Below are 24,204 nucleotides of genomic sequence, written 5' to 3'. Positions count from 1 at the left end.
GTCCCAGCCCTGGCTGAAGTGCTTGACCTAGAATAATCTGGTGAGTTTCTGCAGTAATAACAGAAGGCTGGCAAGGGCTATTCTCCCATCTCACAAATGAGAACATTGTCCTTTAGGGGCAATAATGCCTTTCCCGAAGAATAAAGGGCAAATCCGGTTCCTAGGTCTGCACAGTACTCCAGTCAGGACTCCTGAACCCCTGCGAGGAGGCAGGAGCACGCTCACGGGTGGTCTGTAGCGGGGGAGGGGCTGACGCAGAGGGATGCCGAAGACACAGGAACACCTGAGAGAAAGACGATGGTAGTGGCCCTTTCTGGGTTCTCAAAGAGCCTATGAGATAAATGTGCAGATCAGGATTTTATGGAGTCCTGGGGGTTGGAAAACTGCCTCCAACTTGTTGAGCTCTGAAAAATCAAAATGCTAGAGGGAGAGCACACAGAAGGGATCGGCTCATGGGGGTGAGTGAGGGAGGTGGCAGGAGGGGACGAGTGCCTGCCCAGAGAGTGGAGGTGAGGGTGGGGGCAGCCAGGACTGGATGAAGCTGACCGTGGCATTCTTCGCTGTGGTTCTAATTCAGCACAGGAAGGAAGGGAGACTACAAAGGCCCATTTATAACCACGCTCCCATCCACGGGGTTCAGCCTGCAACTCTGGAGAAACATCTGACCCCGGGTTGATTTCCACTGCAAATGTCTCAGGCTGTCTCTGAGTCTTATCCTTGCATCAGTGCAGCCAGATGAAGCAATCAGGGTGACCAAATTTGGGATTAAAGATTGGACAAAATATTATGGTGTTGGCCCACCATAATGGTCAAGGCCGAAGCGGCGGTGGCTGGGATATTTGTGAGGCCACATATACCAAATTGAGATCAGTAAGTAAGAAATAAGTGTTTTTTTTTTTTTTTCCTTCTTTTCTTTGCTACCAGGTTCTAGCAGCTCTGTAGCTGTCCCAGCTGCCACAGTCGGCCCCACACTACACACCTTCTTCCCAGTGAGGCATCACTGGGTGGTAAGCTGGGTGGTAAGTTACTGAAAACAGGAGTACCCTGGGGTGGGGGGTAGGGCACAAGGAAAGGCCTGGAAACCCCACCTCGGGTCAGAGTGCTCCTCAGGGGTTCAGATGGGGTTCAGATGTCTCAGTATGACCCAGACCATTTCCTCTTCCTCGGAGGCCTGGATCCAGATTGCATCAGTCTAGTCTGCCCCCGTTCCTTGGACGGGGTTAGTGGTTCCGGGCCCTTGACACACAAATCATATAATCTTGCTGCTGATAAATGGTTCTGCAGACAGGATGACTCACACTGTCCTGCCCGGCTGGCAGTTTATCTCGCGTTCCCTGCGAAGCCCAGTCTACACCCTTCTTGTTCTCAAAACCCTACAAAACCGGGAAAAATTAAATTTGGCCTTGATAGAAGGCACTCACGAACCTGACTAAAAGTGGGGATTCTGGAGTTAAACTGCTTGGTTCAAGTCCTGACCGTAATGCTTTAGTGTAGGCCTTGGGACAAGTCAGGTAATCTCTCTGTATCTGTTTCCCTATCTGTACAATAGAGAGTGGCCACTTCCTGGGATTTTGAATGAGTAAATACACGTAAACATTTGGAAGAGAGCCTCACACCGGAATTAAATGTCAGTCATTAGTAAGTGAAAACATCTTCTGGGGTCAAAGCTGATCAAAGTCTCAACATACCCATTCTCCTTTCAAATTCTCCACCCTTCATGGACTTAATAGGGGGATAGTTTGGGAAAGCAGGGAGGGATGGGTATGGGGGTGAGGACAAAGTGGGGAGGACAGGAGGGTGATAAGGCCTGATTGTTTTTCAAGATTCCTTATCCGAGAGGCAAGATGGTACTGCGGGAAAGGGTAAGAGTGACCTTATCTTGACTTCCATGCCCTCAGCTGAGCGGGAGGGAAACCCGGCTGCCCCAGCAGCCCCAGCAGACTCAGCACCTGCTGACCAAATGGCTCATGTCCAGTCTATTGCAGGAAGTCTGGGCGTGTGAACTTGCTGATCCTCAGAAAGGACCCGAGATTTAGAAGAATGGATTAAAGATGTGAAGAGCCCTAGCCTTGGACTTGGAGACTCCTGGAGCTTTAGGTAAACATCCTGTACCTAGCCTCTCTCTCCTCACATAGAGGAGGGAGGAAGCAGCGCACTGGAAATCCTCTCCTGGCATGATCGCTGATATCCTGTTGGGTAGGCCTGGGATTGAAAGAATGGACTTAAACCAAACTGGGCAGCCCAGGTAGTGGGTCTGAATAGATTGTGAAAAGGGAAGCTGCTGAGTGATTAAAGAGACCATTTCGGGCCTTTGTGGGGCTATGATGGTTTTTGTAAATAAACCTAGGAGGTATGCTTTATTTGTTCATCCTTCTTGACCTGGGGGGAGTAAATAAACCACATCAAGTAGCTCCTCAGCCCCACACAGCCATAGATAGAAGACTGAGCTGGCACCTAGCTATGAAGATTCCTGGTCCCGTCACTGCCCACCAAAATAGAAAAATCCCTCCCTTCCCAGAAGTCTGGTGGATTAGAACTTCAATGATTTAGGCTCTAGACTAGATCCACTCCTTCCCAAGTCTGAAACCTTTGGGCAACCAATTAAACTTCTCTGAGCCTTTCTCTTCTTATTTATAAAATAAACTCTGATAGTCACACTGAAAACGGTGGTAGAAGGACCAGAAGATGTAGTGAAATTGTGTAGCTTGGGTGTGTCTCTGCACCACTAGGCGCTAAACAAAAGTAAATGGAGGTCCCTAGTGACTCTGTTCATTCAAAAGTCCTTTTTCAGCTGGCAATACAAAAAAGAACTCAGGACAGAGATTTTCAATAGTGGCTAGATACCCTTTGGCTGCTCTGTAATTCTGCACTGGGTTTGTAAACAGAGGCCATGTTCTGGCCAATCTTTGGGTGCAGAAGTGATGCAGCGTATCCTTCTTGGGGATGTAGTTAAGCACCTCCTCCCTCTTTCTTCCTTGCTATGGCAATCTTAGAAGCTATATTTTCCAGACAGCATATTTATGAGATCCAAGAGGGCCACTGAACTTGCACTATGTTTTATGCGACTGAGAAATCAACGTTGTGCTGAGGCACTGAGACAGAGGACTGCTCTGTCGCGGCACAGCTTAGCAGTCAGTACCCTGAGTCAGAACAGAAGTTCTGGGCAGTAAGAGGTCAAGTCCGCTTAGGGAGACACAGGTTCTATCAGCTTTCCAGGAATTTGCTTTAGGAGTTCTAGCCATTCTGCTCAAAACCTTTTAGATATCTCATGTCCTCGTGGGGATGGGACAAATCATCCTAGACAGAAAGTTTACTTTTGCTACAAAATGCATTTATTTCCAGACAGACAAAATTCTCCAGCTGCATATGAGTACATATTCTAAGGTCCTTCGGTAAATGTCCTGTTTGTAAGAGTCATTTCTAATTATTAAAATGCATACCAAACATTTCTGTCTCTTAAAATATAACTTAAATAACCTGCTAATGTGTAAGCCATAAGTCTGGCCACTGACATGAGTGGCGTGCGATTCTTCACTGAGTATGGTGCGGGATCACACATCATCCCACGCTGAGCTTTCACAAGTCCTTGGGCAGCAAGCCCCTGGCTCACCTGCTGTTTGCGTAGACAGCTGCCCTTGTGGCAGCGAGCCCTCTTCTGTGGACAAAGTTATGTGGAGACAAAGAAGCATGATATATGCAACATGGAGAGGCATTTCACAGAATGCAAACACCATTCAGGTACATAAGTGGTCCGGAGCATGAACGTTCAGTGCACACGAATCTGTTTACACTAGCTGGGCGCATGGCACCGTCTCACTGGGCACTCAATAAATATCCGTTCAAGTGAGGATAAGAGAATAAGCTGGAACAGTTGTCTGGTTGCCCAGCATCTGTTTTCAAGACAGGGCTTTATGCTGTGAGTTTTGTTTCTTCAGAGTAAATCATTCTGCTTGGAAAGTCATTCATTTCCTTACCTTCAAATTCTTCATTAGCATTTACAGACTTCTTGCAGTCTGCTGGTATCCAGTGCTCACTGGCTTAAGAAGAGCACAGAGTGGCCCAGACCAAGTCTTGATTTGCCTGTTGAAGTGAAAAGCCGGTTGGCTCAGAATCTCTAGGATCGAGTTGATTCTTCACACCTTCTCTTGTGTTGGTTCCTTCTAATATCCCAAGCCCAGAGGAAACATGGAAACTCCTAGGTTGAGCAGTATACTTACTTCTTCATGAAATCTCATTTCGGTATCCCCTCTTTCTAGCACCCTGTCTTCATGAGGACTTGAAAGAGCTGACCTCCTGAAGTTCTGTCCTTCAGAGTTTTCCACCTGCGCTCTGAAGGTAAGGTTCTTGTTCTAAGGCTGATACTGGGGAATGCCCCACAAAGGAAATTCCTGGAAAGTCTGGATCTGCTTGTGATTCTCATATCATGCCTTTCATTCCCCATAAGGCTAAGGTTGCAATTCTGGAGACACAAAGGAAAAGTTTCTAAATTCATCCTGGTTAATCATAGGAAGATGTCCCTCATCAATTGGGGTTAAAACTGGCTCTTCCTTAATGAAGTCAGGGTCGAAATTACTGACGTCTTCTCGGGATTTCTGTCAAAAGGAAACAAGGGTCAGATTTTAGGCACAGGAGGCTTTCTCCTCTTCCCTGGGCCTGCACCCTCACCAGGGAGGTCAGAAGGGCTCTGCGGCCCTGGGAGCAGCAGTATTTACCGTTAGGACCATTAGGACTAAGGGCATTGTAGTAATTCTGCTGTGCCATGTATTGTTATGGGCATTTGGGAACCCCCACTTCACTAACCCCACAGAAATCTTGCTGAGAAGGCTGCCTCAGGCCAGCAGGAGGCAAAGCAATTACTTCAGTCACCTGATCCAGCCCTCTCCATCACCCTTTAGTTGGCATTTTACCAAAATGCCTCTTCTCAACGGGCTCTACTGAGGGACACACACACTTGGTTGTCAACAGAGTGTAAGTTCACACTTGCCTCACCAATTGCTTATACACAGGACTCTAGGTGTGAAGAGATTTTCTTGAAAGACGTGGAAGCACAGAGTTTAGGAAGCAACTGCCTCTTGCTTTACTCACCAGTTGGCTTCTCGTTGTCTTGCTGGCAAAGCCTTCCCTCCTACCTGAGGCATTGGCAGGGGAGGCCTGGTAAAGGAAGTGGCTCGATGGCTGGGTGCCTGGTGCCCAACCTTGGGGGCTGTTACAGATTAAGCTGGCTGTATGTTTGGAAATGTTGATATTTTACATCTTTATAAACTAATGCTGGAAAGCTCACTTCTGCCATTGTTAGGTAAGAAAAATGAGAGGTCTAAGTTGAAGGTATGTTTCTGCTTTCTCCACTGTGGATCTCTCGACCCAAAGCCAGAGCTAGACCACCCTCAGGAGTGCCCCCTCAGCTACCTTGCTTGGGAAGGTACCCCTGGCATGCCCGGTATTTCTCGAGTCAAAAGGGATTTGGCCTGAGCTCTGGGCAGCAGTAGCTGATCCAGACCCAGGCTGTCCAAGCCAAGGAGCCAGGTTCAGTGAGATGGGTAGCATTTCATGCCTTTTCTACTGCCTTGAGGGCTTGGGAAAGGTACTGGGGGAGTGTGAGGAAACTTTAAGAATGATGAATTTCTCAGCCCCACTCTTTTGGGGAAACCTAGAAAGTTTTAGGTCTTTTATGCTCCAGAAAGTTTAGGTTAAGGGAGAATGGATTCCAGAGCAAGCAAGAGGTGAAAAATTTGAGAGAAGTAACCTGGAAGGAGAGAGAGGCTGCCTCAAGGGCCAGCCTCCTCTTGGGTGAGCCCACCTTGCAGGGATGAGGCTGAACTTCTGGTTCGGTTATTCCATAGGGGACAACAGATTTTGTAGAACATGGAGACATTTTAAGAAAGAGGAAAGTCTACTCTGATGGTCTTAAATACTTACGATTCTGGGTCTGAAAGGTGGTTCTACTTGGCGATGGTTCAGCTGGGCCCAGTCGATTTCCTTAAAGAAAGGATGTCTCAAGATGGCATGCTCTCCGCCCTGCGTAAGACTGCCCAGGCGCATGGTGGGGTTCTTGGTCATGAACTGAGAGGGGAAGAAAGAGAGTCGATCATTCAATAACATGCAACAATTAGGTCACAAGATGGTAGACATCAGCGCTGGCAGAGGAGCCTGTGTGAGGCTTTCTGGCTGATCTTGCTTAACTGGCTGAATTTTCCATTATGGGCACCGCCAGCATGAGTCATCCCTGAAAGGCGCAATTGCTTGTGTGTATTTATGGCCTTTGCCACTTCCATTTCAGACGTGGCCACTAAAATAAAGCTGAAGGGTCCAGTTTTCTTCACTGTAAATACCATGTATTTTTCTTTCCCTTTTAAAGAAAAACTCTTTATAAAATAGTGTGCCTTTCTCCAACACTGCAGTTGCCGACAGCCCACAGCTTATGAATAGGGCTACTTTTAAGAACAGTTGTGCCATTTTCTGAGGACCTGACCAGCCGGCCAGGGTTCCTACCCTCTGACAAGACCACAGAGAGAAGAGTGAGGGTCATTATTTTGAAGATCTGTGGGAAGAAGCTGCAAGAGTAAAAAAAACCCAAAGTTGGCCACTTCTCTTTATGCAACAAAGGTGCTCTCTTCTCTTACCCTTCTATTTTGAAATGGTGAATGACTGAGAAGCTTCCTACATAGATCATTTAAGCAATGTGTGTAGATAAATCCTCTGTATATATACCAATCAGGTAACTTTCCTTAGGCTGAGCTCCTATCAGGATATTTGGAACAAAATCGTCTTTGACAAAAAGGCCCATAAGGTGTTTTGATCCTGTCCAAACCAAGGATTCGCACAGGATAATTTGCTTTTCAGGGCCACAATGTGATTTTTCAATTTTAAAGACACTCAAGCTGATTTAAAATAATAATTCAAAGTAATAATGACCTTGGATTAAGAAGTTTTGTGGTAAAGTTTAAATCAAGTTATTTTAAACCAAGTTTGATCTGTGAGAACAAGAGAAAAGATCTCGCTCTGCTGTGGAATATTCACAGTAAATAAAAAGCCCATGTGGTTGAAGGCAGTGTTGGGAGGCAGCATCCCGGCCTGGCCAGGGGTCCAGAGCTGCAAAGCCTCCACTGGTGACCCTGGGGTGGGGAGAAGGCTGCAGAACTCTCTATGCGTAGCTGACAGGAGAGACCTCAGAACATGCTGAACAGCCCTCCAAGGGAGCCAAGAAAAAAATGCAGTGGGATTTAACAGCTTTTCCTCCCTCCTACGGACAAAGAATTCAGGGCCATAGGTGGGGCTGGAGTGGAGATGCAGCCCGAAAGTCTGAGGGGCTTTCAGAGCGGCACAGGTCCAAGCATTTAGCTCGGTTCTGTGAGAGCACGGCGTTCATGCTGCCTAGGTTCTCTTGGATCAGTCTGTGCACTCAGAAAGGAAGGGGGAAATACGTACACAAGAGAAACAAGCACAGGGATGCAATCCTTAATGGAACAGACATCTATTCTAAGAGCTAATTAACAGGGGCGCCTGGGTGGCTCAGGCCATGATCTCAGGGTCCTGGGATCGAGTCTCGCATCGGGCTCTCTGCTCAGCAGGGAGCCTGCTTCCTCCTCTCTCTTCTCTCTGCTGCCTCTCTGCCTACTTGTGATCTCTCACTGTCAAATAAATAAATAAAATCTTTAAAAAAAGAGCTAATTAACAAACAATGCTGCAGAAAACCTCAGAGTACAAGGATGGTAGAGCAGACCCCAGGGGCTTGTGGGAAATTCCCAGGCCTGCCAATGGGGAGAGCAGAGGACATCTTGTGAGTGTGCAGGTACAACTTGTTCTTCTGGGCAAAAGGAACAGTGCCTGGCTCTCGCCGCCGGAGTGGCAGAAACCCAGTGTCCAGCAGACTCTGTCCATTTTTCTTTGCCTCTGGCACTGAAGCCAGACTTCCAAGGGGCACTGTGGAGAGGCACTGGGCATGAGGGGAAAGGAGACCAAATCACGGCTGTTCTTCCTCTAAACGCTGCATCCCTGGAAAGGGAGACCATCAGAATAACCCTTTCACTAGCCTGATACCTTCTCTTGGGTTCTGGTAGGTCCTTCTGAATAACCAGACAGTTTAGTTTTGACTTTTAATATCTTGTTCTGAGCCCGTTAGACACAGCCATTCTCCAGTATAAAAGGGGGATCAATTTACAAAGGTTTACGTGGTGTCTAGTGCACGCAAGGCTGTGTACCAGCCATTGTGCGGACAGAGACGGCAAAGACAGTGCCCATCCATGAAGGAGCTGATCGAGTGAAGGGGGAAGAGGCCAGGAAGCTTTGTGGCAATCACAGCTGGGTGAAATGAAAAGAGAAGGCTTGGTGGCTTTGAGGAGGGCCTGGTCACGACTCCTTGGTGGCACTTGACGAGAGAGGAGGAGGATGAAGGGAATGAACACGGGCCTGAAGGATGAAGACAGTCGTGCCCAAAAGCCAGCACAGGTGCAGAGGAACATACAGTGTGGTGTGACTGGCACGTGGGGATGGTTGGGGAGCCAGGGGAGGGGTGGAGTGCCGGAAGGGCTAGCCCATGGGAGCCACTGGAGTCCTAGAGAGAGGTGAGTGAGGCTCCAGCCACAGTGTACTGGGTATGTCCCGAAGGAGGAGATAAAATTATTGGTGGTGGGTGGACAGTTAAGAGGTGGAGAAAATAGCTGAGAGGACTGGACAAGTTCAGAAACTAGCAAGGTTTCTCGTTAGTGGAGGGGAAAAAAACAGGAGCAAGTCCTAGAGGGCTTGTGGAAGAAGAAGGAACACAATCCCCACTGGCTGGCCTTGCAGTGAGGGTGAGCTGGAGTGCAGGGTCACACGGTCTGTTCTGGCTGACTGCTGGAGGGTTGGTACTGGATAACAGACATCAGTAACAAAAAAAGGGCAATAGATTACTGGTAGCATTAACCACAGAAGCAGTAACATTAGTAATAGCAGTCTTTTGGGGGAATGGAACGAAAACATCCAGCATTTCTCAAGACCTGACAGGGCGCAGAGCTGGGAGGCTGAGCTCAGCTTTGCATTTGAAGTGTGCAGACATCCCCATGGAAATGACTAGTCAAGTAAATCCAGGGTGCAGGCAAGGATTAGAGATCTGTCTGAGATAGCAACATTTGGTGAGAGGGTAAGAGATGAAGCTGGTAAGGCAGGCAAGACTAGGGAAAAGGAGAGAGAGTATAGAAATAAGACCAGCCCCAGGCCTCAGACATCTTATTTGGCTCACACAGCATGTTTTAAAATAACTTTAATTACTTGTCAAATATTTAAAAACTAGGAAATGTCATTTAAGAGTCAAATTTTTCACTTTCTCTTGGAAAACAGAATATTCTAGAACACTAAACTTGCACTGGTTGATCTACAGGCCTAGAGTCCAGCAGTGGCTGCTTTTTCGGATGGAGCATATGATCCCTGGTCAGCCACATGCCCCACCACTCCACACTGCCTCACAGCTAGTAGGCTTCACTCACTGACTGCATGGTCTGAGCCCTGGCACAGGGACAGAAAAGCCAAGGTAGGGCTTCTGGTTCAAGATGGCAACCTAGGAAGACCCCACACTCACCTCATCCCTGGACATATCAAATCTACACCTATTTTATAAAGCAGTTCTCCCTGGAGAGGAACTGGGGGCTGACCGAACAGCTTCTGCACAACACAAGCTAGATGGAGACATGATAACATGCTCATAAAGGGACACTCAATGTTGCAAACCGAAGTGGGGAGGAATAGTATTGAGAGACTTTGAGTAGATTCAATTGCCCTGGAGCACAGAAAAAAATCACTTAAGAGTACAACTATAATATAAAGCATTCAGCCCTAGAAGCTTGACAAATGGCAGGAGACGTGCTAGGAATCTCTCCAGGCTGGAGGGGCTGGCGAGTATTATGAGTGCAGTCCCCTTCCACCTTGGTAGCATAAAGAGGAGCAAGGTCCAGTGCCCTAGTGAGCCTGACACCTCAGTGAACCCCCGGCCCTTGGTCCGGGGTGGCCCCAGCAAGGCAGCCCCCAGGGCACTTGTGGTCAGCACTCACGACAGTTCCAGATTTCCTACCAAGGTGACACAGCACACCATACCTGAGATACTCCAGGCCACACCACTTTGCCTCCAGATGACTTGCTAGGGCCCCCCTAGTACAAAGTGCTCTGGGACCTTCTAACTCCGTTCCAGCAGCCCAACCAGGGCCCCCCTGTTAGAGCACCTTGGGCAGCAACAGCCTTGGCTACAGGTGCCTATTGTGCCAAATACTTGGGGACTCCCTGGCTTGCACCAGCTTCAGCTATCCTGCTAGAGTGCCTTCTGCTCTCTGGGAGGGCCCCAGCCCATGCCAGCTGTCCTGCCAGGGCACCCTCTGCATAAAGAGCCACGGGACTGTCAGTCCAAACCCACTTCAACTCCTGCCATCCCAGCAGGGTGCCCCAGGACTCCCAGCCCACCCTAGCCTCTCCAGTGAACCAAAGTCACCAGGTACACATAGTCTATAGGGGGACAATCCTACAACAGACCATCCCTTCAGCTCTAGGAGAAGTAGCTATTCTGCTTAATTCATAAAAATTAATGGAAAGTCAAGCAAAATGAAACAGAGGAATATGTTCCAAATGAAAGAGCGGGACAAAAACCTCAAAAAAAGAACTAAATGAAATGGAGATAAGCGATATGCTGATAAAGAGTTTAAAGTAATGTAGAGATTTTCACTGGACTGAAGAAAAGAATGGATGAAATGAGGATTTCAACAAAGAAATAGAAAATATAAAAAAGAATCAGCTGAAAAATATAATTAAAGGAAAAGTACATGAGAGGGATCAATAGTCCATTAGCAGATGCAGAAGAATGGATCAGTGATCTAGCAAATGATAAAGGAAAACCCCAAGCTGAACAGCAAATAATAAAAAAGAATCTTTAAAAATGACAAATTAAGGGATCTCTTAGACAGTGTCAAGCAAACAAACATTTGCACTATGAGGTCCCAGAAGAAGAGAAGCGCGCGTGCGCGCGCGAGAGAGAGAGAGAGAGAGACAGAAACTTATTTGAAGAAGTGATAGCTGAAAACTTCCCTAACCTGGGGAAAAACCCAGACATCCAGTTCCAGGAAGCAACGAGTACTGCAAATAAGATGAACCTATGGAGGCTCACATTATGACATGTAATTAAAATGTCAAGGATTAAAGATAGAGAATTTTAAAACTAGCAAGAGAGAAGCAGCTAGTTACTTATAAGGGAAACCCCATGAGGGTATCAGTTGTTTTTTTAGCAGAAAGTTTACATATATCATGCTACTCTCTTCTGGCCTGCAAAGTGCTGAGGTAAAAACCTAAAACCAAGAATACTTTAAACAGCAAGATTACCATTCAGAATTGGAGACAAAGACTTTCCCAAACAGGGGTTAAAGAAGTTCATCAACATTGAACTGGCCTTACAAGAAATGTTAAAAGGACTTTTTTTTTTTTTTTAAGATTTTTATTTATTTATTTGACAGACAGAGATCACAAGTAGGCAGAGAGACAGGCAGAGAGAGAGAGAGAGGAGGAAGCAGGCTCCCTGCTGAGCAGAGAGCCCGACGCAGGGCTCGATCCCCAGACCCTGGGATCATGATGACCTGAGCCGATGGCAGATGCTTTAACCACTAAACCACCCAGGTGCCCCTTAAAGGGACTTTTTTAAGTGCAAAAGAAAAGGCCATAATTAGAAGAAAATTATAAATAAAAAATATAAAATGTGACTACATAAAATATGTGATACACATAAAACATGGAATGGGGAGTAAAAAATTTTTTTTAGAATATGTTTGAACTGGGGCACCTGGGTAGCTCAGTCAGTTAAGTGTCTGCCTTTGGCTCAAGTCATGATAACAGGGTCTTGGGATTGAGCCCCACAGTGGGCTCCCTGCTTAATGGGGAGTGTGCCTCTCCCTCTCCCCCTCTCTCCCGCTCTCCACTTGTGCTCTGTCTCTTGCTTTCTCTCTTTCAAATAAATAATCCTATTTTTTATTATGTTCAGTTACCCACTGTATAGTACATCATTAGTTTCTGATGTAGTGTTTAGTGACTCATTAGTTGCATATAACACTCCATGCTCATCACAACACGTGCCTTTCTTAATATCCATCACCCTGTTACCCCATCGCCCCAGCTCCCTGCCCTCTGATACCCTCAGTTTGTTTCCTGAGGTCCTTAGCCTCTCATGGTTCATCCCCCCCTCTGATTTCTCCCCCTTCAGATTTCCCTCTCTTCTCCCATGGTCCTCTGTGCTATTGCTTATGTTCTACATGAGTGAAACCATATGACAATCATCTTTCTCTGCTTGTCTTACTTTACCTAGCATAGCCTGCTCCAGTTCTATCCATGTTGATGCAAATAGTGGGTGTTCATCCTTTCTGATGGCTGAATAATATTCCACTGTATATATATATCACATCTTCTTTATCCATTCACCTGTTGAAGGGCATCTCAGTTCCTTGGCTATTGTGGACATTGCTGCTTTGAACACTGGGGTGCATATGGCCCTTCTTTTCACTACATCTGTATCTTTGGGGTAAATACCTAGTAGTGCAATTGTTGGGGCATAGAGTAGCTTTATTTTTAACACCTTGAGGAACCTCCATACTGTTTTCCAGAATGGCTGTACCAGCTTGCATTCCCACCAACAGTGTAGGAGAGTTCCCCTTTCTCCATATCCTTGCCAACTTTTGTTGTTTCCTGTTTTATTAATTTTTGCCATTCTAACTGGTGAAGGTGGTTTCTCATAGTGGCTTTGATCTGTATTTCCCCAATGGCTAATGATGTGATGTCTCCAAAGGCAAGGGAAACAAAAGCAAAAATGAACTTCTGGATCTTCATCAAGATAAAAAGCTTCTGTACAGCGAAGGAAACAGTCAAGAAAACTAAGAGGCAACTCACAGAATGGGAGAAGATACTTGCAAATGACATTATAGATAAAGGCCTGATATCCAAGAATTAAGAAAAAAAAAGTTATTTTTGAACTTAAGTGACCATCAACTGAATATGGACTGCTGTATATTTAGGATGTTATATGAGCCTCACACCAAAACCTATACATAGGGATATATTAACAGTTATACCATAAGAGTAGGGAATTGTAACACCCCACTTATGTCAATGGGTAGATCATCTATTCAGAAAATAAATAATAAAACAAGGAATGACACATTAGACCAGATGGACTTAACAGATAAAATAAAACATTCCATCTCAAAACAACAGAATACACTCTTTTCAGACAACAGAATACATTCTTTTCAGGTGCACAAAGACTATTCCCTAAGATAGATCACTAGGCCACAAAACAAATCTCAATAAATTTAAGAAAATTGAAATCCTTCCTACATCTTTTCTGACCACAACAGTATGAAACTAGAAATCAATCATAAGAAAAAAAAATGGAAAAAACACAAACATGTCAAGCTAAGTAACATGCTACTAAGCATATAAGAATAAAAAAAAACCCTGAAGATAAATAAAAATACAGTAGAACAAAATCTTTGAGCCACAGCATAAGCAGTTTCAAGAGGGAAATTTCTAAAAATACAGGCCTACTTTAAGAAACAAGAAAAAAAAAAAGAAACAAAAATCTCATACAAAAATCTCATACTATTTAAACTTATACCGAAAGGAACTAGAAAAGGAAGAACAAGGCCTGAAGTTAGTAGAAGGAAAGAAATAATTAGAGCAGAAATAAATAAAACATAGACTATAAAAACAATAGGAAAGATCAAAGAAACCAAGATCTGGCTCTTTCAAAAGATAAACAAAATCGATAAACCTTTAGCTAGACTCCTTAATAAAAAAAAGAGGACCCCCAAAAATCAGAAACAAGAGAGAAGTCACAGCTGACACCATAGAAATACAAAGAATTGTAAGAGACTACTACAAAAAATTATTTGCCAACAGACTGGACAACTTAGAAGAAATGGGTAAATTCCTAGAAACATATAATCTTCCAAAACTGAATCAGGAATAGAAAATCTGAACAGACCAATTACTACTAATGAAATTGAACTAGTAGTCAAAAAACTCCCAATGAACAAAAGTCCAGGACCAGGTGGTTTCGCACATGAATTCTACCATACATTTAAAGAAAATTTTATATCTATTCTTCTCAAACTATTCCATAAAATGAAGGAAAGCTTCCAAGTACATTCTATGAGGCCAGCATTATGCAGATACCGTAACCAGACTAGAGAGTACAGAAAAAGAGAACTACAGGCCAATATCCCTGATGAACACAGAAGCAAAAGTCCTCAACAAAATATTAGCAAACTGCATTCAACAATCCACTAAAAAGATCATTCACCACGACTGAGTGGAATTATTCTGGAGATGTACTGATGGGTCAATATTTGCAAATCAATTAAAATGAAAAAAATCTTAGTAGATGCAGAGAAAGCATCTGACAAAATTCAACATATGATCATGATAAAAACTCTCAACAAAGGGGCTAGAGGGAACATGCCTTAACAAAATAAAGGCCACATATAAGAAACCCTCAGCTAATGTAAGTCAGTAGGGAAAAACTGAGAGCTTTTCCTCTAAGATCAGGAACAAGACAAGGATGTCCACTTTCACATTTTCATTCAGCATAGTACTGAAAATTCCAGTGGCAGCAATTATCAAGAAAAAGAAATAAAAGGCATTTAAATTGTCAAGGAAGAGGTTAAACTGTTAATATTTGCAGATGACATGTTACTACCTATAGGAAATCTTGAAGACTCCACCAAAAAAAGCCTATGAAAAATAATAAATTCAGTAAAATCGTAGGATGCAAAATTAACACACAGAAATCCGTTGGCATTTCTTTTTTTTTTTCAATGATTTTATTTATTGATTTGACAGAGATCACAAATAGGCAGAGAGAGAAGAGGAGCAGGCCCCCTGCTGAGCAGAGAACCCAATGTGGGGCTCAATCCCAGGACCCTGGGATCATGACCTGAGCTGAAGGCAGAGGCTTTAACCCACTGAGCCACCCAGGTACCCCTGCTGGCATTTCTATATACTGATAACAAAGTAGCAGAAAGAGAAATTAAGGAAACAATTCCATTTAGTAAATGGATTTAATTTAATAAATAAATTTAATAAAATCACTAGGAATAAATTTAACCAAGGAGGTCAAGGACCTGTACTCTGAAATGAACAAAATATTGATGAAAGAAATTGAAGACCTCACAAACAACTGGAAAGATATTCCATGCTCATGGATCAGAAGAACTAACATTGTTAAACTGTCGACACTACCCAAAGTGATCTACAGATTTAGTGAAATCCCTACCAAAATATTAACAGAATTTTTTCCCACAGAACTAAAACAAACAATCCTACAATTTGTACAGAACCACAAAAGACCCTGGATAGCCAAAGTCATCTTGAGAAAGAACAACAAAGCTGGGGCGCCTGGGTGGCTCAGTGGGTTAAGCCGCTGCCTTCAGCTCAGGTCATGATCTCAGGGTCCTGGGATCGAGTCCCGCATCGGGCTCTCTGCTCGGCAGGGAGCCTGCTTCCTCCTCTCTCTCTCTGCCTGTCTCTCTGCCTACTTGTGATCTCTCTCTGTCAAATAAATAAATCTTAAAAAAAAAAAAAAGAACAACAAAGCTGAAGTGTCACATTCACATATTTCAAGATATGCTGCAAATCTATCAAATGGTATGGTACTAACACAAAACCAGACACATACTTCAAAAGGCCAGAATAGAGAGCTCAGAAATAAACTCATGCTTATACGGTCAATTAATCTATGACAAAGAGGTATTGCAATCGGGAAAAGACAGTCTCTTTAATGGCTCTGGGAATACTAGATAGCTACATGCAGAAGAATGAGACCAGACCACTTTCTTACACCATATACAAAAGGGTTAAAGACCTAAATGTCAGACCTGAAACCATAAAACCCCTAGAAGAGAACATAGGCAGTAATCTCTTTGATACTGGCCTTCACAACATTTTTCTAGGTATGTCTCATCAGGCAAGGGAATCAAAAGCAAAAATAAATCATTGAGACTATATTAAAATAAAAAGCTTTTGCACAGTGGCAAAAACCATCAACAAAATGAAAAGGCAACCTACTGAATGGGAGATGATATTTGCAAATGATATATCCAATGAGGGGTTAGTATCTCAACTATAGAAGAACTCACACAACCCAACACCAGAAAACCAAAAATCCAATTAAAATGAGCTGAGAACTTTTATAGACATTTCTCCAAAGACTTACAGATGGCCAATAGACACATGAATAAATGCTCAACATCATTAATCATCAGGGAAATGAAAATCAACACCACAATGAGAATAAAAAACACAAGAAGTAACAAGTGTTAATAAGGATGTGGGGGGAAAGGAACCCTCACATACTCTTGGCGGGAATGTAAACTGGTACAGCTGCTGTGGAAAACAGTATGGAGTTTCCTCAAAATGTTAAAAACAGAAACACCAGGGACGCCTGGGGGGCTCAGTTGTTAAGCATCTGCCTTTGGCTGAGGTCATGATCTCAGGGTTCTTGGATCGAGCCTTGGCTTGCATCGGGCTCCCTTCTCCACGGGGAGCCTGCTTCTCCCTCATCACTCCCCTTGCTTGTGTTCCCTCTGTCTCTCTCTCTCTCTCTCTGTCAAATAAATAAGTAAATAAAATCTTAAAAAACATAGAAATACTATAACACCTCATAATTCTACTTCTGGGTATTTACCCAAAGAAAACAAAAAAACACAAATTCATAAAGCTAGATGCCACCTCTATGTTTATAGTAGCAATATTTACAACAGCAAAGATATGGATGCAACCAAGTGGCCACTGAGGTGAATGGGTAAGGAGTGGTATATATGTACATTGAGATATGCTTCAGCCATAAAAAAGAATGAGACCTTGCCATTTGTGACAGCATTGCGACAACACGGATGGACCTAGATGGTATTATGCTAAGTGAAAGAACTCAGAGAAAGACAAATACCATATTATTTCAATTATATGTAGAATCTGAAAATTAAAACAAAAAAGCAGAAACAGACCCATAAAAACAGAACAAACTGATGTTTCCCAGGGAGTTGGGGGGTGAGGGATTGGGGGAGGTCCTGTGGGGGATGGGCAAAATGGGTGAAGGGTAGCAGGAGATATCGAACGAAGAAGTCAGAGTGATAAAAGATAGCAGAGCGACCCAAATCAGTGGTATTGTAATAGTGTTGTATGGTGACAGAGGAGAGCTCGCCTTGTGGCAAGCAAAGCAGAACACAGAGACTTGTCAAATCATTTATGTTGTACACCTTAAACTACCATAACACTGTGTATCAGCTATACTTAAATAATTATTAAATAATTAAATAAATTTTTTAAAAGGCAGGAAGGACGAATACCATGAAACAGAAGCCAGGACGGGTACCATTGCGAGGAGGAACATTTAGCCTCTCTTCACGACTACTGCTCCAAAGATACAAAGATGGGGAGTTAAGGGAACATTTATCACTAGCCCAGTCCTGAAAGCTCTGATGGTGCATCCTGTTGGAGATGTGCAGGGTTAGGAGGAGGGGGACTTGCTGCCCTAGGCCAGGCACAAGACTCTCCCTACATGCTGCATTCCCGCTGCCATGAAGTGATGCATGATCCTTCTTGCAGAAAACGTCCTCTGTTTGCTTATGTCCCTAACGGGACCCAAATGCTGAACAAGTTACCAACAATGTTTGAAGCAATCATCCGTCCATGTCTAAGGTCATATGTAAACCTGCCTCACCTCAACCGACCTTTTCCCCGGCTGTGGTCCAAATGAGGAAGTCAGCCAACGAAGAAAAGAAAGTGACTTCAGGAAAGATTCTGGACACATTTACTAAAGGAAGCAGAATGTTTTCTAGGGTCAATAAAAGTGCTTTATAAGCTGCAAAGAGTAAGTGAGAAGGCCGGGGTAGAAAATCTGCTTCCACCCCGAATGTAAGTGTCAAGGTAACTAGAGAGCCGGTACAGGAGAGGGGTCAAGAATGCATGCATTCAATTCGTAGTCTCCTTTCTTTGGGGGTCCTCGTTAAAGTGGAATTTCACTACCGAAGCAATCAGAGATACATAGAGGCTTAACAGTTCTTTCACGGCTGAGGAAAAGGTAGGTCTACAGGGGAAAACAGATTTGTGTCCTCTTGAAGGTAGCTCTCCACTGAAACATAGGCCGGGTTTGTACCAGAATGTCCTGGGAAGCCTCCTGTACACCAAGGAAAGGACAGAAGAGCTCCTTTGATAGAGGGGCACAGAGGTTAACTGGTTAGGCTCTGCAGTTTGACTCTGTGTATTCGTGTACCAGTGAGCTGTGTGACCTTGCACAAATTTCTTACCTTCTCTGGGCCTCAGATTCCTCAATTATAAAATGGAGATCTTCCTGTACTTCATAAGGTTGTTATGACAAGAAAATGCCTGGCACAAAACAAGCCCTCAATAAATGCATTAGTAAGCATCTTGTTAAACCATTGTAGGTCCATCCTGTTCCACCTAAAGCCAGAGGCATGGACAGCACACCTCTGAGAGTGAAGTCTGACGTCAGCCTTGACCCTGAGGCTCATCTGGCTTTCCCTGCCACTCGACTTTGTGGCCAAGAAAGACACAACAAGGTCTGTTTCTGCTTTCACAGTTTCCAACAGTGGGGGATGGTCTCTGGAAAATAGTTTTTCTGAGAGCAAAGATTTCTAGAGACCATCTTAAAATAAGAAATACAAGTAACAGTCAGGTTTTGCCATTCAGTTGTGTCTGCTTGAACAATAGAAGGGAGATACTGAGTGTAGGATGAAGGGTGCACTGGGGCAACTTCTTTGTGAACCCAGTGCCGGGGGCAGCACTCGCATGTCTGGTAAGCTCTGTTGTGCCCCAGGAGGCTTTGGTTGTCAGCAGTCGAGTGTTCCAGGGGACAGACTTTAAACTAACCCTGTATAATAACGTCTCTTGAGAAAATGGGATCCAAATGTACTTTGAAACTCATTAAAATGTAGGCAATGGCTATTTTTTCCTCTTTCAAAATCTGTCTGATTGCAGAGGAAGACGACTGGTATATAAATAGACCAATTAGTTTAATAAGATTTTCTTCCAGGAGGGAGAAAACACTGTATTTTCTCCTAATAGTTGGATTTGACTGTTGGACAAACAAAATGACCTTCTCCTGTCATTCAATTTCAGACCAAAGAGCAGAAAGTGTTAATGCTGGCAAATCAGAAGGGAAAGGAACCATCCCTCAGGCCATCCCATCAATATTCCAGGGAGATGCTCTGAAATGGGAAGAAGGCATTCTAAGGCTCTACAGAGAATGCTGGGGAGAGGAGGGCAAGAGAGAACACAGGACCTAGAATGGAGAAGGGTTCACAGCTATGACGGCCAACCTCACCAGGGGTGTCCAGTTGATGGGAGGGTAACAAAATGCATGCCTGTGTGTGCCAGGTCTGTCACCAGTGTAACAGGCAGAGACTAGCCTGCTTATGAAGACCAGTCCTCAACCACCTCCTTCCAGCCCTTTGTGCCAGCTGCACTGGCAAGGCAAAGACCTGGGAATGACCTATCCTGGCAGCACCAGCCAGCCCAGAGCACGGTTAAGAGGGACAAGGGGACTTGTGAACTAGCTGCTGGGGCAGCAGGGGAGGAGAGAGACACCAGGACTTTGACTTGGCATTGCTAAGTCCCTTTTCCACAGGAGAAGGCAGCGACAGATATTTAAACCCGAGATGAAGCTAGGATGGGGCTTAGAGGCTGGTGGGAAGGATACACAATGTATTTTTTGAATAGCTTTGGGGAAACAAACTAATCTTCTCAAGTACAGGTTATTATATAGACTGGTGTTGCCATGGAATATTGGAAAAGCCAAGAGAAGGAAAGCTGTTCTAGCTTGTTCAGATTGGGTCTGAGGGGAGTTTACTAGGAAGGCCTGGAACTAGTGATCTGCATGCCTATGGCAGTAGACCACCTGGCCATTCTCAAAGCACAGAGAGATCCAGATCCAGATGGATTTGGGCAGGGAGCAGCTGTAGGAGTGGAAAAAAGAATGGTACATATTCTAGGATTATCTGCTCTCGTTTTGTGAACAATAGTATTGGTGTTTTGATAGAGATTACATTCTATCTGTAGATTGCTTTGGGCAATATAGACATTTCAGCAACATTAATTCTAACATATGAGCATGTTATATCTTTCCAGTTATTTGTTATTATCTTTCCATTTATTCCATGTTACACCGTCAAATAATCCTTAAATTTGTATGGACACAAAAGACCCTCAACAGCCAAAGCAATCTTGAGAGAGAAGGACAGAGATGGAGGCAGCCCAATCCCAGATTTCAAATAATGCTACAAATCTACAATAATCAAAAACAGGATGGTACTGGCACAAAAACAGACACAGAGATCAATGGAACAGAACAGAACCCAAGAATAATCCCACACTTACACGGTCAATCTATGACAAAGGACTATGAATGTGCAAAGTCTCTTCAATAAATGGTGTTGGGAAAACCAGACAGCTGCATGCAAAAGAATGAAACTAGACCACTTTCTTCTAACACATAAAAATAAACTCAAAATGTTTTAAATATCTAAATGTGAGATCTGAAACCATAAAACTCCTCAAAGAAAACATAGGCAGCGTCTCTTGGACATCGGCCTTAGCAACATATTTATGGATATGTCTCCTCAGGCAAGGGAAACAAAAGCAAAAATAAACTATGAGAAATGCACCAAAATTAAAAAGCTTTTGCACAGTGAAGGAAACCATTAACAAAACAAAAAGGCAACTTACGGAATGCGAGATGCCATTTGCAAATGATATATTCAATAAGGGGTTAATATCCAAAATACAGACAAAACTTAGACAACACCAAAAACCCAACGATCGGATTAAAAAATGGGCAGAGATTTTGGAGAACAGGGTGGAGATTTCTCAAGAAATTAAAAATAGAGCTTCCCTATGACCCTGCAATTGCACTACGGGGTATTTACCCTAAAGATAACAGATGTAATGAAAAGAAGGGCCATCTGTACCCCAATGTTTATAGCAGTAATGGCCACGGTCGCCAAACTGTGGAAAGAACCAAGATACCCTTCAATGAACGAATGGATAAGGAAGATGTGGTCCATATACACTATGGAGTATTGTGCCTCCATCAGAAAGGATGAATACCCAACTTTTGCAGCAACATGGACGGGACTAGAAGAGATTATGCTGAGTGAAATAAGTCAAGCAAAGAGAGTCAATTATCATATGGTTTCACTTATTTGTGGAGCATAACAAATAACATGGAGGACATGGGGAGATGGAGAGGAGAAGGGATTGAAGGAAATTGGAAGGGGAGGTGAACCATGAGAGACTATGGACTCTGAAAAACAACCTGAGGGTTTTGAAGGGGTGGGGGGTGGGAGGTTGGGGGAGCCAGGTGGTGGGTATTAAGGAGGGCACGGATTGCATGGAGCACTGGGTGTGGTGCAAAAACAATGAATACTGTTATGCTGAAAAGAAATAAAAACAAACAAACAAACAAAAAACATGGGAAGAGGACCTGGATAGACATTTTCTCAAGGAAGACATACAGATGGCCAAAAGACTATGAGAAGATGCACAACATCACTCATCAGCAGGGGAATAAAAATCAAAATCACAATGAGCTATCACCTCACACCTGTCAGAACGGCTAATGTCAAAAAGACAAGAAGCAACAAGTGTTGGCAAGGATGAGGAGAAAAAGGAACCCTCGTGCACTATTGGTGGGAATGCAAATTGGTGCAGTCACTATGAAAATAGGTATGGCAGTTCCTTGAAACATTAAAAATGGAAATACCATATGATCCAGTAATCCCACCTCTGGATATTTACCCAAAGAAAACAAAAACACTAACTTGAAAAGATATATGCATCTCTATGCTTATTGTCACATTTTTTGACAATAGCCAAGATACGAAAACAACCCAAGTGTCCATCCATAGATGAATGGATAGAGATGTGGGGTATATATACAATGAAGTATCACTCAACCATAAAAAGTAATGAGATGTTGCCATTAGTAACAACGTGGATGGACCTAGTAATGTATTATGCTAACTATAACAAGTCAGACAGATGCTGTATGACACACTTATATGTGGAATCCAAACAAAACAAAACAAAACAAAACCAGAAAAAGACTCCTAAATACAGAAAATAAACTGATGGTTGCCAGTGAGTGGGTGGAGTGGGGGAGGATAGGCAAAATAGGTGAAGGAAATTGACAGGTATAAACTTCCAGTTATAAAATAAATAAATCATGGCATGAAAAGGAATATAGTCAATAATATTGTAATCATTTTGTATGGTGACAGAAGGTAGCTACGTTTATTGTAGTGACCATTTCATAATGCATGTAATTATTGAGTCACTCTGTTATAAAACTGAAGCTAACATGATATGGTATGTTACCTATACATCAATTTTAAAAAGGTACAATTTTTGTCAATGCCATAGCTTAATAAGTGGTAGCCATTATTACTACCTTATATACATATCTATGTTATATGTTCTTGTATTATAGCAGGTGTTGACCGAAGTGCTTCGAATTCGTTCTGTATAATATTTATAGGGACCCTGATTATCATTCCCATTTTACAGATTGGAAAACTGAGGAATAGTCCAATCTGTAAGCTGTTCAATGCCCCCCAGTTCGGGAGTGGTAGAGCTGGGATTCAAACCCAGGTGTATCTAGCACTAGAAGTCTTTGCTTTCAGTCACTGTGCTAACCCTCCTCTTAAGGCAACCAATCTTCTCATTTGGATTCTGGATTAAAGAAACCAGTGTGGACTGACAGGTCAGGAGGAATCACAGGATAACATCCAGGACCTCATTTGAATAAGAATACACAGCACTTTGTGTGCTTTCCGTTACACCTCCTTCGCTGGCCCCTGGAACCAGGGGTTACTGAGAGAAGGGGGAGAGAAACCAGTCTTGAACCTAAAGAATCCTTTAGTCTGACTACCTTGCTTTACTTGAAACAAATGGGCGGTCTTTATACTGGAGAAAAGAAGATAAAGGGGCACTGTTGAAATTTTCAAATACCAGGAGAGTTGTTGGCAGCAAGAGGCACTTCTAAATAAAAGAAATATGTTCAGGGAGGGGGAATTAAAGGGACATATATAAGCTTATAAGGGCAATTAAAGGAAGTTTAATACTCAATGCCATGAAGTGACAGAAAGGGGTTTCCCAGGAAGAGCATGACGGTCTTACTAGAAACATCTGAAGAAGAACTTCTGGGATTTGGCAAGGATGCCAGATGCCCTCCATGGCATCAGGTGGGAAGGGAGACCAACGAACGGCCTCCGCGGACTATGGGCTGTTCACAAGATTCTACAGTCTTATCTTCCCTTTTGTCTCTTTTCAGATTTGTCATTAAGATTTCTGGGAGAGAAGAGCTAACATTCTGACATGAAGGTGACTGTAAGTGGACTTGTCTTTGTGAAAAGTAAAATGAAACAAAACTTGCTCAAGCTAATCTCCTGGGGCTGGTCATGAAGAAGGGGGCACATCAGTACATTTGGAAAATACCAATGGATCAACGTCTATACTGAGAAGTTACTTATAACTAACCTACATCAGAATATTCCTTAAGTTTCTCCAGAGACACAGTACACGGTGTACTTTATTTTCTCCTCATGAAAGCCAGTAGAGTAAATGCCCTGTCCTGTTGCAGTTCCCGTAAGGGGGCAGAACCAATGCTAAAATCTACAGTGGGTTTGATGGCCCTATTTTTCATGCTATCCGTGATTAGAATCCAACAGCCTTTCTGTGGGCCTCTACATAACTCCTTTTCAGTGCTTCAAACACTCTGATTTTCCTGTGTTTTATAATCATTATAGCTTCCCCTGAGTCTCAAGTCATAGGACAACGTTGGTTTAAAAAAAGGCAAAGGTCAGAGGTGAGTCCCAGAGATCAAAGTCCAAGGTCAGGCACTTGTGACAACACTTGTGTTGGCCAATATGGTTTTATGCCTGGCAAATGACTGTCTCAAGCATCCCTGACTGATGGGGCAGGTTTTACCACTTTCCTGAGTGTTAAAGGAAAAGAAAGCTCTACTCACTCTGGCCACTCCACAGGCCCAAAGCACTTCTTCATTTCGGATGTGATTCCCCCCAAATACAGCTATTTAAAGGAAGCAAGTACTAAACAAGGGTCCTCTAGAGAACACAACACAGTGCCTTTTACTTCCTCTTGATGAACCTAGGCCAACACCCTTCTTTTTAT

The 24,204-nt window shown here is 43.6% G+C and overlaps 1 protein-coding gene across 1 annotated transcript in view; it reads right to left on the bottom strand.

Annotated features, from left to right (window-relative positions):
- Positions 1-3,309: 3,309 nt before the first annotated feature.
- PRKCH (protein kinase C eta) overlaps positions 3,310-24,204 on the bottom strand; it is a 224,808-nt gene continuing 203,913 nt past the window's right edge. The window contains exons 13-14 of the mRNA XM_004738886.3: positions 5,917-6,060; positions 3,310-4,592 (exon numbers count right to left, since the gene is read on the bottom strand). Coding sequence (XP_004738943.1) covers positions 4,446-4,592; positions 5,917-6,060 — 291 coding nt within the window. The 3' untranslated portion in view covers positions 3,310-4,445. The remainder of the gene's footprint in view (positions 4,593-5,916; positions 6,061-24,204) is intronic.

Source organism: Mustela putorius, unplaced genomic scaffold (genome assembly GCF_011764305.1).
Source record: "Mustela putorius furo isolate JIRA1106 unplaced genomic scaffold, ASM1176430v1.1 tig00000129_pilon_pilon_pilon, whole genome shotgun sequence".
In the NCBI taxonomy this organism is placed as follows: domain Eukaryota; kingdom Metazoa; phylum Chordata; class Mammalia; order Carnivora; family Mustelidae; genus Mustela; species Mustela putorius.
This window is presented reverse-complemented; position numbering and strand designations above follow the sequence as displayed.